This window comes from Megalops cyprinoides, chromosome 7 (assembly GCF_013368585.1).
Source record: "Megalops cyprinoides isolate fMegCyp1 chromosome 7, fMegCyp1.pri, whole genome shotgun sequence".
Classification (NCBI taxonomy): Eukaryota; Metazoa; Chordata; class Actinopteri; order Elopiformes; family Megalopidae; genus Megalops; species Megalops cyprinoides.
Genome location: NC_050589.1, coordinates 23047384 through 23065613, shown reverse-complemented (window position 1 = coordinate 23065613; position 18230 = coordinate 23047384). Strand labels below are relative to the sequence as shown.

Here is an 18230-nt window from a genome sequence, read left to right as displayed (position 1 = left end):
GAGCTGTAGGAGTCAGGACACCACTGCTCCTGCTCTGGGGTCTGAGTATAAAAGTCTCCTTCATGCTGCAATGCAGCGATGGTTACACTACACCAGCTGCACTGAGCCACGCTTGGCAGTGGCCGTAATGAGGCTGATTTGATAAATTACAGACGGTGACATCACCTCCCGGAGTCCTCGGTAAGAGCCCATTCATTCCCCAATTTGAAGGAGCTGGGCCTTCTGACACGGCAGGCTAAGAGTCCCGTGCTTGAGATTGTGTGCCGCGCAGCTGTGAGGGCATCCGGATGGACCCCGCTACTGCAGCGGCGGAAAAAAAGTGAGCGAGTACCCAGCGCCCCAGCGCCCCAACCCCCCACGCCCCCGTCCCTCATTACGCATCAAGGGGCTTCATTCTGCCTGGCACGCCGCTGCCCCACTGCCTCCACTGAGGCAGAAACGAGAGCCGCCTCCAACCGCACACGCTCATCTGAATGTTACACTAATGACTACATTACCGATTATGGCACAGTTCACTTACTGTTGATTAGAATAATAAGCACAACCTCCAGACAGGTTCAGCTTTGCATGGACTACAGTGCCAAGGGCAGCTTCCTGCCCATTCCAGCTTCACGTAGGCTACGCTAACAAGCGCAGCCTCAAGAGCGTCATTTCATTTAAACTGCACTAACAAATTACTCTCTCCAGGGAAGTGCAGCACTGTTCAGACTACACTAAAAAAAAATCTGTTCAAAGCAGGCGAGTTGAGAGCTACTTTCTGTCTTCCAGCATTTTCTTCCTGACCAGGGAACTCCTACTGCCCAGACATGTTCAGATAGAAAGGCCATCATTATGAGACATCAATGAAAGCAGAAAAAGCCGAGAGGATATCATGCTCTTAATTCGAAATTCACTCGAATGAAACCTGTCCTCGTCCTCGTAGAGGAGCATCTGGAAATGGTCAAATCCATCTTAAACAAATTCGGCAGCAAGTAGAATCACAAACAGCCAGTTCTGCAAATGATTTTGAAGCCGTTGAGCATCTCAAGCACTTTTGACAAAATTGTCTTCTTAAGGACATTCGTCAGGAATTATTGGGCATAATCTCTAATTAAAAAAGCCCAGGCTTATCATTTTTGGCCTACTTCCTGCTGAAGTTGAAATACACATCATTCTAGGAGTTTTAAAAAGTCAACCGTCAAACCACTTGCACAGCGTGCAGCATCAGATTCAGTCCAGCAAAAACCACCTATTACTTTCTCCATAAACACAGCTATCATTATCTACAGCAGCGAAGAGCAAAGCATACACATAACCAACTGACTGCAAACAACAGCGGAGGGCAGGGCCACAGAAAAGGGGGGGGAGAAGCCAAGCCAAAAAAAAAAAAAAAAAAAGGGATGGGCAGAAAGAGAGGGTAGTATTTTTCTCCAACTTCAAAGTGAATCAGGAAGAGGAGGGGAAAAACAGCAATGGAGAATAAACACACAAGCAGGGTTTGGCCCTCCAGATGGTGGGTTTCCTCCAAACCTGCCCCTGCCCCTCCCCCCCTGGGCCCTACAGCTCCCCTCCCAGAGCTGCAGGCTGTAGACCTAATTCCCCGTCCTGGGAGGGGGTGGGGCCGACACGGACAGGCCGGGGCCTGCTGCTCCTGCCCACAGGGGCCGCCCCCCCATCTACGAGAGACGGGCGTATCTGCAGGCCCGATCAAACCGGGGGATGAGACGCTGAACAGGGGAGCGCTGGCTGGCAGCGTCTGTGTCCCGGGGGGGGGGCAGGCTGGCGGAGCAGAGGGGGAAAGGCTACCCAGCAGGTTCCGAGCAGAAAAACAAGCCGCCAAACAGAGGACAACAAAACCACCCCGAGCTAACACTGACACACAGCGCTGTCTGGGGTTGCACTGCCCCAGTCACAACTGTCCCCATTTACAATACCACTCCCCACCAGCTGCAAACATTTACGTTACATTTACTCATCTGGCAGACGCTTTTATCCAAAGCGACACACGCTCAATGACGGACAGACACCTCAGCCTAAAAGCCACTTCCCCTGTCCTCCTGTCCTTCTGTCCTTCTATCCAGCAGTTTGAAACCAACAGAACCTGACTTCAAAGGTAGGCAGCCTTGCTGGTTCTGTAAACCCTGACAGGTGAAAACATTCTATACCTGTCGTCTCTCTGGGCGGAAGCAGCCTCGTAGATCAAACATCCGCATCCAAAGGTGACAGCAGCTGCTTTGAATCCCCCCTCCCCCACCCTCCATTTCTCCTGTGGGTCTGACATCGTGGCTGAGAGTGCTAGGCCTCCATCAAAGAAAACACGAAGGCTTTCAACATGCAGGGCTCCTGTTATCTCCATCCTCTCAAGGCTGTCCTAATAGATTGAGAAGTTCATTCTTTCTAAATTAGGGTCAATTAGCACAGAATGTAAATGACATTTCGCAAAAGTCGTGTGCTCCTTAAATCAGAGCTGGTTGTTCATTATTACTACCCTTATTAGCAGAGGAGCGCTTTCTTTTGTGAAGGCGGGGTTCTGGCAAGGTGCTGCTGTCTCAGCAGGCTGTAGTTCCGAGAAACATATCTGCCAATCTGCTGCAGGCACTGAATGGCATCGAGGCTGCGACTGCTGCCAGATCTGATGAAGAGCAGACATGCAAACGGCGGCCACGTGCAGCCCAGACAACAGGAATTCATACTGCTCCCCACCCACTATCTCTACATCTATACCGATCCAAACCCACAGTCCCTGCATCTACACCGCGCTCCACCCAGTTTCTACCTCTATACTGCTCTCAATATCAAGTCTCCACATTTATATACTGCTCCCCACACCAAGTCTGTACATCTATACTAGTCCACACCCGGTCTCGACTGCTCAACTCCGAAGAACATAATGATTATATGTTCCTTCCCTGAATTGTTTGTGCTCCACTAAAAGCAGGTGGTTATGAATATTTCTCAGCAATAACACCACTTCTTGTCTGGTTCTGACTGGGATCACTACCAATATATTCACAGAGCCATTGCACCATTTATTCAGAGTTAAAGAACGTTCCAAGTCTGTCTGCTTGTGAATATTCATAACAGCCATAGCGAGCGGTTGTCGACAAAACTATGGAAGGGAAATCAGGGGATTACAGCAGGTCAGGATTTATCAAAATTAATCTTGCATTGAATCGTGACCAGTGTCAGCATCATCAGTGTGCCTCTCTCTGTGGGACAGCAGCTGTGCATGATGTGGCATCACTTATGTACAACCTCCCTAAACACAGTAAAGTCACACCCCCCCCCCCCCCTCACACCTCACTTCACTGGCTGCCTGCGATCCACCCCCTAACACCCGCTACTTGTGTTACTTGTGGTTTATTTTATGCACAGCATTGCAATGTGTTATTGATTCTGTGACCTAGTAACTGCAATGTATGGTAGTGTGTGTACATGGCTTGCCTTAGATTTTAGGCTGTTCAGTCAGGTTAGGACAAATTAACCTGTGGTAGGGCTTGAATGGTGCTGTGTTCACACTCATTGGGTTGCGAGTGTTGTTAACCTGGTCTGACAGTATTGCTCAATTAACCTGAATGGATACACTTCTGCTCTGTTGTGTTGGAAGTAGCTCTGGATAAGAGCGTCTGCTAAGTGACTGTAATGTAATGTAATCTCCACAAACTCAGACTCAGCAGGGCTGTGTCAGTGAGGGGAATGGAGTCACCACACTTGGGGTCCTGCGCTCTGTTAATCAAGAGCAGCACCAGGACACGCAAACACATTTGCACTGAAGGTGTACTGGCCAAAATTACAGACCAGGCTGGTTTTATCCCAGAGCATAGCCTTGGCATTCACCTCTGTCCCTCACATGACACAGCAAAGCCCTGACCTGGCCTTCAGCGCCCTGCTTACCCTGTAATTTCAGCACTCCCATGCCTGGAATTTAAAGGCAACAAACACCACATCAATGAGTGGGTGTGGCCATATATTCTGCTAGTCCTTACATTGCCATCACCCTGACCTCGGGGAAGAGGGGGGGGGGGGGTTAATTGGTGGTATTCTTCCACAGGGCTAATACTAAGTGCACCACTGTCCTGCATCAATGTGTCACGTGTTTTGTTTGTGAAACAGGCCTGTGACAGTAAAGCTGCTTGTTGTACACTAGCATGTGGCCGTTCCAGTCTGTGAGGGAGCCACGTGTGTACAGGCAGGAGAGCTGGACAACAGAGCTGCCTATTCAACCCTGATGAGGTCTTCTGTTTAACCCGTTGCTTGCTGACGTAGCTCCAACAGTCAGCTGGTGACTTAAAAAGCAAATGTAGCCTCTGCGTCATGTAATAGCCTCTGTATGTGAAGTAATTCACCAAATGTCCAAATTACAGTTTCATGTGTGAAAATTCTGCTCTGTAATATATGTAAACCATGTAAGTTTTAATATGCTTTTCAGCCTTGCCCCCTTCACAGGGGGGTTGGGTGAAACATACAGAATAGGTTTACAGTGGATTTGGTGGTAGGGTTTAACCAAAGGGCTTGTTTTCAAGTGGATTCTGGGGTAAGGTTATAGTACGGGGTGTTCACAGTGAAAATCAGGGCAGGGTTTAAATACAGGGCACGTTTTCCTGTGGATTCTGAGATGGGGTTTAGTAAAGGGGTGTTCGTACTGGATTTGGGGGCCGGGTTTCAAGCTTACCTCTCTCATCTCCTGTGCCACGGACGCAAGGCGCTCGTTCTCGGACTGGGTGTTGGTCAGGACGTTCCTCATCTGCCTCAGCTCCGTCTGCAGCTCCAGGACCCTCTGCTCGTAGTACGCCTCTTTGGAGGCCGACTCCTGGATCAGGGACTCCTCCCGGCTCTCCCCGTCCGCTGCCACCTTCTTATGGTTGGAGTAGGCTTGTCCAAAGGCCTGGGAGAGATGAGGAGACACAAGGACAACTTGTGTTATTATCAGGATTTTATATGAGGGTTTTCACCTAAATTCTCATTCAAATGACTCCATTTCTAGAGATACATAAAATAAAGCACGGTACAGTGACAGAGGTTTACTTTACAGTTAACTAAAGACATTTGACCTGGCTTGTTTGTATTGCACACCAGTGATATAATCGACTTCTTAGTAGGCAAACAGGAACTGCTTTCACTCTAAACACTGCCAGCACTGATCTCGGGGGTTGACTTTGAGATCTCTGTGTGCTTGTGACTCAAGCATTGAGCATGCCAGTCAGCCCTTTTGAGACACCACTCCTCTTAATGAAATCTGTGATGTCACCAGGAAAGGCCAGTATCCAGGCCACGGCCCGGGAGGCCTGCAGAGTTCATTATGAGAGAAAGATCCAGGTCTCCGCTCTGACAAAGGAAAGGGAGGTGGGGGGCAACCCGGGACTAGCATCAATCAGTCAGCCGCCCGCCGTCGCCCAGGGGAAATAAACTCCCGGGGCGACGCACCATCTGCACGGCACCGCAGCAGCTGAAGCTCACCCTCCAACACGACACCTCACAAAAGCTGAGAGGCTCTGTCACAAACACTGCTCGGACAGGACGGCCCACAGGGACGAGAGCTGCAGACAGGCTTGCACTCAGTCTCCCGCCTCAGTGTGTCCCATTCCTCCCTGTGTGCATGACGAAGTCTTATGCGCTCTCTGGTATTGGTGATAAGATTCATGAGATAAAATACACAAGAAATGTTACTAAAGTGGGTGTTTATACTAAGCTTGTGGACATGAAAAATCTACCCCAGAAAATGTCTGACCCGAACATCATTTTCAAATGAAATGCGACTTCAAATGCAGACTGACGGAAATTTGTAACGCAGAAAAACATGGACGTTATGTCTGTATGTCTGTCCTTGGTGGCTGAAGGCACTGCAGACTGCTGCATGTGGTGAATTTCACCAGACACCACAGAGTGAAGCTAATAACTTACTCTCCTCTGCAGCGTGACCTTAATTTCTTAATGGACTGCTGGGCTGCCGTCCGTTTAGTTTCTGACTTGCTCTGCGGAGCGACACAAAGTGCATTCTGGGCCAGAAAAAATCTGGGTTAGCCAGTCAGAATCCCAGCTCTCTGCTATTTTCATTTCAAATCCAACAACGGTTATTCATTTCAGATTTAATTTCTTATCCGTCTCCACACTCATATTTAATCCCTATTCGAGTTCATCTGATTCAGAAGATATATGACCTCCTTGAAGCTCTTCACACGTACACGACTATTACGGACTTTTTTTCTGGTCAGGTACAGTGGAGAGCTTTCCCATTCATTTCCTATTAATCCCAGTAAATCCTGTTGGAAAGGAGAATTTGAACTTCAAATTATATTTTTAAAGCTGACCTACTTAGACAACTTTTTAGACGAAACACATTTTAATCTGGTTGCATGGGCTGACAAGTCCTGTCTGGCACGTCCTTGATTCTAGAAAATGCTATCGGCCAAATGTTGACATTCCCTGTGAGTAAGCACCATGAGTAGAGGGGGATAAAAATGCTGGTTTTGATTTGGGTTTCTGGACTGTGCACTGAGGACTGGCCTCTGAAATGGTGGAGTGTTGTCAGCACAGCTTGAGAGGGAGCCGTCAAGCACCACATCATTTGAGGAACTTGCATTGAACGGCTGAAACCACCCTTGATTATATGCACAAGCCTGAAGATGTTTACAGTGGTGAGGTAAACATCCGCACACACAATATGTGTGTGTGTGTGTGTGTGTGTGTGTGTGTGTGTGTGTGTGTAATCACACACACACACCCCTCATATGCGAGCCCCTCCATATAAACACCCACATCCACATGCAACCCCCCACATAAACGAACAAACAAACACACACACACACACACAAATCATACTTCAAAACAGACCATTAAGTATATTCTGATTCAAAACCTCAAGACGCATAATGGAACAATGGCCTTATTGACAGAGAGGGGTTGCTTTCCTCCTGACACTGCCAGCCTCTGAGGGGGCTGAATGCAGCTGAACGCATCTCCTGGATCCCTCACTCAGACAGCAGTAAAAGTGAGGCTTTGCTCTGACCTACTTCTGTGCCATGTACCCCCTTCACACCGATGCTTCTGACTCTCCCTCCATATATCACTTCCAGAATCTAATGCTTTTGTCCTGCTCAGCTGTCAGAATTTCAGCGACCACTGAGACAAGGTCAGGAATAAGGAGGACTTTTTCCATCACTGGAGGAAGCAATACTATTGCAGTGAAATAGACAAGTAATCTAGGGAGAAGGAGAGAGGGTGAGTGAGGGAGAGAGAGAGACAGATCGAGAGGAGGGGGAGGGGAGAGAGAGAGAGAGAGAGAGGGAGAGAGATAGAGATGAAAGAACAGCCAGGTCACAAATCACTGCGGCTACAGCACTGCAGCAAAGAAGGGCTACATGATCTGGATACTAATCCACTCTGAAGAGGGCCTCAGAAGAGCTCAGGAGGGGGTCTCATCCCAAAGCGAGGTGAATTTAAATTCAACTTAGGACTTCACAGCAGCTAAGACATACATCAGCTCCAACACTTTGACTTGTTTGTTATTCTTTGTGAGCGGCTCAAGGGAAGACATGATATTAACGAGCATTTGAGAGAGAGATGGGATAACGCAGTCATTTCCAAAGGCTGGGCATCCGTTGTGTTGACAGCATTGATTTCTTTCGCAATATGGGGCTCTGCTTGATATCAGCAGGGACCCTGAAGTGAAAACACCCAGCACAGAGCAGGTGTGACGAAGATCTTCCAAGACCAATTAAATCCTGCATTGTATGCTTCAGTAAAATTCCCACATTGTCTTCTAAGAGCGGTGATAATCACACACATACTACAGGTGCTGCTCTGAACCCCTCCCCCAGTTCCCATTGGTACACACACAACATCACACCATCTCATAAGCAAGGGTAATTATACAGGTTGATTTACAAAATGCAAAACAGCTCCTTGTTTCCCATGCTCACAGACCTGACAATCCTGTTATCACCTCACTGACCTATGTGGGCGTGGCCACCAAGTCTGGGCGTGGCCTTTGAACCTGTATCAGGTGACACTGGCCGTGCTGACCAGGCTGTTGACAGACTGTATCGAAGTCAGCTATGCCAACAATTTTAGCCACAATCTTCCATCTCCACCGTAATCACATACAGTCGGACTGAAATAAACAGGCAGGGGGGGCCTGACAGACAGACAAGCAAGACTGCAACAGCTGCACAAAAAAAAGAAAAACCAAGCAAGACTGGCAACTGCGCAGGGAGAGACAGGCGAGAGCGCAACACCCACGCAGGCAGACAGCTGAGACTGCGGCACCTGCAGACAGACAGATTCTGACACCTGCGCAGGCGGACAAACACGGCCGCGTCGCCTGATGAGGCAGAGAGGGGGAAGGCTTTTGCAGGTGCGCAGACAGACAGGCGAGACAGGGCAGGAGAGACTGCGGCCCCCCCGCGGGGCTCCAGCTGGAGGAAGGAGCAGCTCTGAGTGACGGCTGTCCGTCCGCCGCGCCAGCAGCCATAGCGCTGACGCCTCCCAGTTATCTCCTTGCCTTGATCCCTGGCTCCCATCCCGGATCTCGGCGAGTCATTCAGAGATCTGCACGTCTCAGCCCCTGCCATGCCACGCCCACCAAATCTGCCCTTGATTAGAGCCTCATAAAGCTCCAGATTACAGAGATGTAAGGCATGGATCCTATCATAGTAATCTCAGATTGTGTGACTTTTGAGCAGCTCAGCCCAGCCCTATAATAGCATGAGCAGCACTCATGCAGAATTGCTCATGATTATTCATGTGGTGATTTGTTCAAAGGTTGTTGATAAATGATAAACATTTTCACTTGCTTTATCACTTATCTACAGTACACTCATTTCGCTACAGTATAACTATGTCCATTAAAAAAATGGATTTGATAGTATCACACGTTTTGCTGCATGTGACTATACATACCTGCTCACTGTACTGAAAACTCACTGTAAAGTGTAGCATGTGATGCGATGATTAAAGGAGGCCCTGTTAACTCTGACTCCACTCACAGGAGGGGACCTGTCAGAAGTCGTGTACACACAGGATTTATATAGCATCCTTACAAGGAGCACTTCAATCACATGGTGCTATGAAGATTTATTCCAATGCTGCTCACAGGGCCTGGAAACTCCTGTTGGCATGGTGCTGCAGCTCCTGCCTGGCCTACGACAGGAGCCATTTATGACCCCACCCTGATCCCTCAGCACCGGCTCCTCTGAGCACCGCTTCCCCAAGCCCTGCCCCGCCTCGCCAACGTCCCCAAGCCCCTGCCCTCTGGAAAACACAGGCCGTGTTTCCCCTGAACGGCACCCAGGTTTGATGCCAAAAACAACAACAATGATCAGGGGCAGCTGGGAGTAGAGCTGGGGGGAGGGGGGGTCTCTTGGGTGCTGTTCCTCGATGGAGGAGAAACGCAGATGTGAGCTGTAATGGAATATGACAGGTCGCTTCAGAGGCGGCTCTGCCGCAAACAGAGACAGGGTTCCTGAGCATTAGAACGTATCAAAGGTTCTATAACTGAATATCAGAATAAAGAATGGTGATTCATTATTGACCTAGAACTGTCGCGGCAGGAGAGAAAAGCACTGCCGTGGCGGTGAGGTCCCTCTCAAATCTACCCTTCCGTTGGCGAGGTAGTCTGCTACTCGGGTCATCTCTGTGGAGAACACGTCCCGACACGCCGCTATTGTCCCAGCAAGTGCTAATCTCCCGACAAAGGAGCCCCGGGGGGGCGGCAGGCTGCTCAGAATCAGCTGATTGCGGGGGTATCGCAGCCGCCGGGACAGAGGATGCGTCCAAGATCCTGCCACACGATCCAGGACCGCCACCCTGGCCAGCGAGAGGAACGCCGCCCAGACAATGTGGAGGGACAATGCCGCGCCTCAGCGGGAGCCCGAGTGGGAGGTACGGAAACGGGCTCCAGTGACTCAGAGGCCTACTGATGCACGGGCCCGGAACAGAGCTGGACAAGCAGTACATCTTCTGAAGACAAACTGACTGCATCTGCCTTCTATTTTAGGTGTCCATGCCAACCAACCACTACTGGAAAACACGAGTCTCTCTGGTATAATTCTATTACTTGGTTTTACTGTGATAGATTACATTTTATATTTCAATCATTTGTACATCTGAACATTTTGATGAGAGTTATTAATGTTAAGTACCTTTCCAAATGGTACAACAGTAGTTCCCTCCCCCCCAAATCACTCTGCCTCTCTGCTGAAGCTGATGGTCAAAACAGAGGCTTTTAGGCAACACTTCTCTTCAGTTCCTGATGCCGCACACCGCTCTGTAGCCTCTACAGCACCATAGTAATCTGAAGGTGTGAACATCCTTGTCTGTGACTTTTGACCTGAGCTCCAGGACAGCTCTGTATTAAACATCTGGATCAAGCCTGGATTTGGATCAGCTCTTCCAATCTCTGACCTTTGGGGCGACTGACCCTTAAATTCCATCAATCCCCAGACGGCCCCGAGGACAAATACAGACGGCAAAATAACCGAAAGCACACACACAGGCAGCAAAACAACCAAACACACGCACACACAGACAGCAAACAACAGCAGACACAGGGGGCCAGACATCCCTTTGTGTGGCACCAGACTAGCAGGAGCTGAACCTTTATTCATGTCAAAGGTACAAGTAATGGCATGACCTCTTCACTGAACAATAAAGGCCTTGGGATTTAGGTTACACAGTCGAGAGAGAAAGACAGAGAGAAAGAAAGAAAGAAATGGAGAGAGGACAGAAGAGAAGAGGGAAAAGAGGAGCAAAAGAAAGAGACAAAAACGGTTCGGCAGAAGATGAGGAATAGAAATTGACAGACGTTATGAACAAAACACAGAAAAATCAGACAGCCCCTGCACTGCGGTTCTCCCACAGCGATGTTATCTGCATGACGCTGTGCGTGGAGAAAAAGCAGCGCTGGCTAAATTGAAACAGCGCGTAGCTCCACCTGCGTACGAACAGCTATAATTAAAAATGGATTGAATGTAAAGAGCCTCCCTTCCCCCCTGAAAACGTGGCCACCTTCATCCGCCTCTCCGCGGCGGGATAATCGCTACGTCGCTTCAGCCGACGGTAAACGCAGGCAGGATTCCCTTGGCCTTGATGGAATGTCCTCGCTCACCCTGATAGGAGAGCCGCACGCCCCCGTGCTGCGATGATGCGGTGCTGACCAGCTACGTGCCTGGCAGAGAACACAGACAGAGCAGCCATTTCACCCAGTTCACTCCAAGCCAGGGAGGAAAGGATGGAGAAGTCATATCAGGGCTGATTATGATCACCCGCGGCATCTCAGAGTAAGGGTGAACACGGAAAATGTTCGGTATCAGCGGTTTGCGAAAGGCCCCCGACCCGGCAGGCCCCGTGTTCCCCGGCTGTGTGAGGGGGGTGGAACCCTGCTGGTGATGTTGTTCTGATCACAGGGTCACTGGGTTCTACCTCCTTCCCCGTGCTGCAGGTCTCACGTGGAATCACACAGCATTCCAGGACAAAAGGGACCGCTCTCTCTCCGCTTTGACCTTTGATCCCACCCTTCCTGTTTTCTGCCGCCCTCCAAGCCCTCCCTCCACTCTCACACAGAGACACACACACACACACACACACACGCACAAAAACAAACACTCAGGCACACACGCACTCACGCACCCATGTATGTACACTGCTGCTGTACCCTTGGGACAACTACTTAACCCACAATTGTCTCAGCTGTATAAATGGATAAAACTGCAACCTATGGAACTTGTTCTGGATAAAAGTGTCTGGTAAATGACAATAATGTAACGTAATACACATGTATATACATATTTACTTGCACACACACTTCTATGTATGTCTGCTGTCTTAACATGTACTTGGACAATGGACTACACTCTATATCCCATTTACAGGGCTAAAGAAATGATGAGAGACTGGGGCAAAGAACCTTGCCCAAGGTAAAACAGTACAGCTCCAAACTGTACAGCTTCTCAGACCTGCCCCAAATCTCCAGCCCCCCATTCCCCCATCCCCCTCCCCACCCACGGTAATGTTTCAGTGTACAGATCAATAAACCTCCATAGTCCCCCCACTGGAGACAGAATGAAAGAATCTTACAGACAAAACAGTGCAAGTGTCAATCCAGTGAGACGAGCCTCTACAAAACTCCAAGGCCTCTTCAGTCTCATTGGTGCCGTTTCAAGCCTATTTTTAGTATGAAATATGGCTCCTGGCTCCCTTTTTCCAACTCTGCATTGTTCTTTTCTGCAGAGCCGAGTCAGAAGGAAACAGGAGCCGAAAGCGGCGGTGTCCCTTAGAGGGGCCGTAAGGAGACTCTGAGGATCGGGGGGGGGGGGGGGGGGGGGGGATTTAAAGGGTTATGCTGCTCTCCGCTTAACACAGACAACAAAAACCAACAGGGCACTGTTGCTTTTAACTAATCCTACATGCTGATTCCGGAGTGTTAATAAGTGACAGAGTACTAATTAACACCTCTCCCCTGACGGAGGGGATGTGGAAATTCTTTGCGTGCCAAAGATGCAGAGCACTGTGGTTGTTGCGTCCGTAAAGCCCCCGGGCTGCAATGGTTCACCCCGAGGAGGGTTAAACGCCAACTCCTCCACACACCCCACAATTATGGCTGTAACCGTGACATGGAGATTCTCCTAATGCAACCGCTGCCTCTGGAAGTCAATCCTTGTCTTTCTACAGTGTCCCCAGTGATTCGGCCTTTAACAGGTGATTAACACACTGGTCTAGAGAGTAGTTTGCTCTTCCAAAACCAAGACGCATCAATGTCTGTAAAGCCTCATCCATCTACAATGCTGCTGAGCACACCGAATATTTTCGTGACCAACACAAACAAACTGGTAACATTTGGCTATGCTGTAGAAGCTCAGCAGGTCCAGGACCTTACAAATATTTTTGGAAATCTCACAACGCTGAAAGAAATGTCATTAGTGTGAGTCTGCGGTGGTGAGGGCTTGCTGTGCTCTTGCTGAAGGGATGGAGATCTACGCAGGGCAGCGCCGGTCCTTTGTGTGGGTCTGGGCTGCCAGGATCTCCACACCGCCTGAGGAAATGCGCTGACCCCGGCCTCAGTCTGGCAGAGCGCCACATCGATCGCAGAAAGCGCATTTGCAGAGCCAAGGCATCCTGGGTATTATGCACACCCCTGTGAATGCAGGGCATGAATTTTTCATTCCTGTACCAGAGTGCGCAAACACACACACACACATAAATACACAAACTCATGCATGCACATTCTCACACATGTATGCACACATTGACACATACAAACACGCATGCATAGACACGCACGCACGCACACGCGCGCACACACACACACACACACACACACACACACACACACACACACACACACTTTCCCCTGTCTGATCAGCCACGCTGCAGCACCTGATGCTGCACTCCCAGGCCGGCTGAACCGGCACCGTCAGCGGCGCTTGCTTTAGCGCATCGGGAGCGGCGCTCAGGAGCAAACCCAGCCAAAATGAGAAAAAGAGACAGCCTAAGAACCACAGATGCTGCATAGCGGGAGAGGGGGGAGGGGGGGAAAGCGAGCGAGAAAAGGCGAGCGTTATCGCCCATCTCCGGGGGGGGGGGGTTACGTTCTGCAGGTAATCTCCTCACTTGCGCTTCCCATTCTATCAGATGTGCCGCCCGGGCAGCGGGGCTGGAAACCTATAGGCTGTTATTAAAGTGTCGGTCCGACCGTGCTCACAGAGCGAGGAGGCCTGGCTCGTTAACATTCCCGCAGAATTAATCAGACCCGTGGGGGGGTTTGCTCTGCTAACGGAGACACTAATCACCTCCCCTCCATCCAGCAGGCCTCACCGGCACAGCCCGGGAGGTAGGTTCCAGTCCATATCGCAGGCTCACTGCTACAGGGTTATTACATTTTAAACCCACCGACTACTAACACTGCTATCGGGTTAATACCACTGCATGTAGGTGTTCATCTATTATTTATGCCTGAAATGGTCTTGCTGCACTAGATATTCCCTCCACACCACCTGGTTTTGGTGAACCAGATTCCTGTGAAATACAGAACCAAGCAGCAGCTTATTCTTTTGGAGGAGACCCAAAGACCCAGTTTTTTTTTTTAATTTCAACATTTTGGTAATCTCCTTTTCGGTCTGAGAGGGTTTTGGATGAGACTCCAGCTCTGCGCTATTCTCCAGCATAAAACACAGGAACAATGGAGACTTCCATTTCATGCTTTCACTATTTAAGGTAATCCGCGAAGAATGCCTGTGGCAGTGGCTTCTTTGTGTGCCTTTGTATCATACGCTAGGATAACATCAGTTGTGACTAAAATGCGCACATATTCCAGCTACCACCCCTGTGTTGGACTAACACACATTTCTGCATGTGGATGTAATTACGTTTATTGGGTAAATTTCCACAGTTACTCTCCTACTACTCTCCTAAGTCTAAATTAAGTATAAAACTTCATTTACACAATAAACTGGAGGCTGTTCATACAGTCACAAGTACACAGGAAACTAACAGAAGTGACAAAGCCGTGAGAAGCGAGACTCTGGCCTGCGGAGTGCAAAAAAGAGTGGCAATTAGTGTGAATCCATGCAAATGCACACGTTACAAATGGGTTTTATCTAGCCTGAAGTCCGCCTGAACTGAGGCAGCTGACACCCCGGAGAGGTGAGCAAAGCTCTGTGAAATGCGTGGCACTCCGAGGAGCTCGGCTCAGAACATTCCAGAAGGTTTGTGCAAACACACAGAGTGAGGCTGCAGTCTCGCGGCTGAGCCGGCGTTAGCTCCGAAAGCCTCGCTCCGCCTCAGAGGAAGACGCCTCGCGCTTTGCTCAAGTGCCAGCAAACCATTCTGTTGTCAATTAACACGGAGTGTAAGAGCTTACTGCACAGCACAAAGAAACCTCAGTCTGGTTAATTTTTTTTAATTACACGGGGGGGAGGAGGGCGCCGCCGTGAAGCAGAGTGACAGATGCCGTTTAAAGACGTACCAATACGCCACATCAAAACCCCCCTGAAAGGAATCCGCAGGCACAAGTCCCACAACAGACTGATAATGACGCCTTTCGCTTCAGATACTGTTTGTATTTGCGATAACAGTGGGGGTTCAATCGAATCCCTGGTTGCTGTGTGATAACGCAAAGCCTCAGGCCCCCCAGAGACTGCGACCCAGACAGCACACCCCCCCACCAGCCTGGAGAGTCATAAAGAAACCAGGTTAATTCATCATCGGCCCTACTGAGATTTTCACTCGACACAATTGTTTCACTGTCCTTGGGATTACGATGAATCAGATTTATTCACTTCCGCAGCTATTCCAGCATGACCCCGAAGCGGCGGCGTTCAGCTTTCCCGCTCCTCTGCATCAGCAGCAGCGTTCGCGGTTATCACGGCGGCTGTGGAGAGACACGTTCGCATCACGCGCAGTGCTGGGGCCCATTAGAACAATGGGCAGAAAGCAGCAGGAAGTGCAGTGCGCTCCCCGCCCGGCCTGGCAGCTGCAGGACTGCCTCACACGGTAATAAAGCCTGGGGAGCCGGTGACTCATGGGGTCGCTCTGTGTGTTTCTGCGCCCGGCAGACACCACATCCAGGAAGTTATGATGATGCACACCCTCTGAAATGTGACTGCGTGGCTCATCTCTCAATGCTGTAACTGAGGTAAAGTTACATTTCTCAAGGAGACAACAGAAAGAAGGCCATCTGGGACTGGAGCTCACGTCCATCTGGAGTCCGGTGCTCTATCTGCCCTCCCGCATGCTGTGGTGAAACAGGCTGGCGACGTCCTCCCGCTCCCGGGGGACGCGCGTGTCTGCGGCTGATTTTGGGGGAGATCTGTATCTGTTAAATCTCGCTGATCCACGCTCCGGGCCCGGGGGAGATGTCGTTATGGTTACCATGCCAATTAGACTGACGGAGTGTGGGGAGGGTGCAGATGGCCGCATCCATGCCAGCCTCCTTCTGCAGAGGGGAGACTAGGAATGGCAAACCAGGCTCTTCCCTGGCCACCCTCAGAGTAAAACACACACACACACACACACACACACACACACACACACACTCACTGATGGTTCATAAAGCTGACTCACTTCCTGTTTTCACTGTTGAATGGTAGAGATGGTCAGGGCCGGGCAGTCCCCCCCCCCCCCTTCCAGGGGTAAATGTCAAGGAGCAGAGGAGCAGAGTGTTTAATGAACACCCCCCTGTCGTTTCCTCTCATTTCATTAATGCGCGGAAGCTTAATGGCCTCCCTGTCCCGAGGGGGGGGGCGGAGACCATGAGTCTTCCCCCAGACACCTTAAATCAATCTGGGAAGCGCATGTCACACACGCTGCCGAAACTGCCCCCTCGAGCCCCTGACCCGGCGACATCAGATCCCCGCTCCTCAAAGAGCAGCAATTAGGAGACTTGGGTTTAAGTGTCATTCGAACGGAATCAATAAGTAGGTGAGGTCAAGACCCCAGTGACAAAGGCAAACCCCCCAAATAAATACTGGATCCTTGGAAAGAGACAGGAGTCCTTAATGGAGTGTTTTACATCCGATGGTTAAGAAGCTTATTTCTCTGTTATCACAACGTGGCACTAGTTAAAGCTTCAATGAATGAATATTTATTTTTCAGAACAGGCAGTGAGTCCTTGCTGCCACCCTACCGTGACGGTAATATCTCTCCCCACAAAAGCCTGTGCCTGTGTGAGCCCTGGTCTGTGCGCTGAATCTTTAATACTTGGCCTACTTTGACGTATCAGGCCCTGGGGGTACCTGGTCATAGACCCTTTTCCTCATCATTATAATACACTACATTATTTATTTGCTTACATACTTTTTCACTACATACAAATGAACAATGCCAGGTATTTGCTGAAGCAATTCAGGTTACAATTCAAGTACATTTCTCAGGGGTACAGCAAGAGTTTCACTTTGGATTCAAACCAGCAGCCCTTTTTATAAGCTCTATTTCTTCACCACTACTCCACACACTGCTATCTGTCATCTATAGAATACTGCACCTGTGACACAAATAAGTCTGCTGAGTGAAAAGTACTGACAGGAGACTGCTTCCTGTCCACCTTCTGTAGAAAGCTGGTTGTCCTTTCTAAACCAGAAGTGGACCCATTTTCAGTATCCAGAGAAGCACAGCCTGTGTGATGGCAATGTGAAAGGCACAGTTCATGTTCTATAAGACACTGTAGCTACAGCCCACCCAATCAGGGGAGGAATGCTCTCCGGGAATCTTTCACCTGACCTTCAGTTAAGCTGCACCGCTCACATCAAGTTAACACTAATGAAGACAAGGGGAAGCTCTCTCCTGCAGACCTGGCCACCCCTGGAGAACAGAGCAGTAACCAGTAATCAGGCACAAGAAAAGATGGTGCCTTCAGTCTGAGATAGATCGCCAGAGATGACAGCTGCCTCTTTGTTCCCGTACAACTTCCTATTTGTGGATCGGTGTAATGCAGGGTGCTGAAATGCCCTTTCAGCGCGGCTTTCGGCAGCGGGCCCTCGGGTATCAGCTGGGAGGCAGCGCTCGACACAGGCGCGATTCCCGCCGCCGTAGAGCTCCAGGCGCCCATTGTGTCAGCCAGTTCCCACACAGAAGGGGAACGGGGGGCTCTGTCAGTGGCCCGTGGTGCGCTGCCGGCCCTTTAACAGCGAGCCGCGCTCCACCACAGACCCTGCCGCCCAGCGCCGGTGGGGCCGATGCCTCTTTCTAAGCCCACCTATAGAAAAGCGCACACAGGCACTGCGCCTTCAGCTGGAGGTCCTGTTCTCAAGCGCTCCTGAGACTCTGGCACATATGCAAACCCACCCTCACACCCACCTCCCACCCCCAGTCTTGTTGTCGCTGCTCTTGGTGCACTCCCCCTGCATCCCCCCCCCCCAAGCCTGCATGCATGGCTAGCGCTGCCCTGCTTTAGCCAGAGGAACAAAGGGGGCGGCTGGGAATGGGGGGGACGTCTCAAGGAGAGCCCATTCTTCAGCTGCGCGGCACGCCACAGCCGTGGTCCGGCCCACAGCGGGCCGTGGTGACAGTCATGGTGACAATGACAGTGGGCACTCTGTCCCAATTTTTGAGAGAGAGTGAGCTGGAGGGGGGCGGGACTGCCTGAGAGGATAGTCCCTTTATGAAGAGGCTGTGAGGGGTGTTTATCAAACCAAAAAATGTAGGACGCTACCTCAGCTGATAAGAGCCAATTTGTGAAGGAAATATATTAATTATTGTAAATTGATAATGTTATAAGAGGCCACTTTCAGGAGGGCCACAAAGAGAGCTTAACAACTGGG

General features: G+C 50.2%; 1 protein-coding gene across 2 annotated transcripts in view; it reads right to left on the bottom strand.

Annotated features, from left to right (window-relative positions):
* Positions 1-18230, bottom strand: part of LOC118780260 (protein bicaudal D homolog 2-like) — a 59303-nt gene that overhangs the window by 28896 nt on the left and 12177 nt on the right. For both annotated transcript variants that reach the window (XM_036532670.1, XM_036532669.1), the window contains exon 2: positions 4652-4864. In XM_036532670.1, the coding sequence (XP_036388563.1) occupies positions 4652-4864 (213 nt within the window). The remainder of the gene's footprint in view (positions 1-4651; positions 4865-18230) is intronic.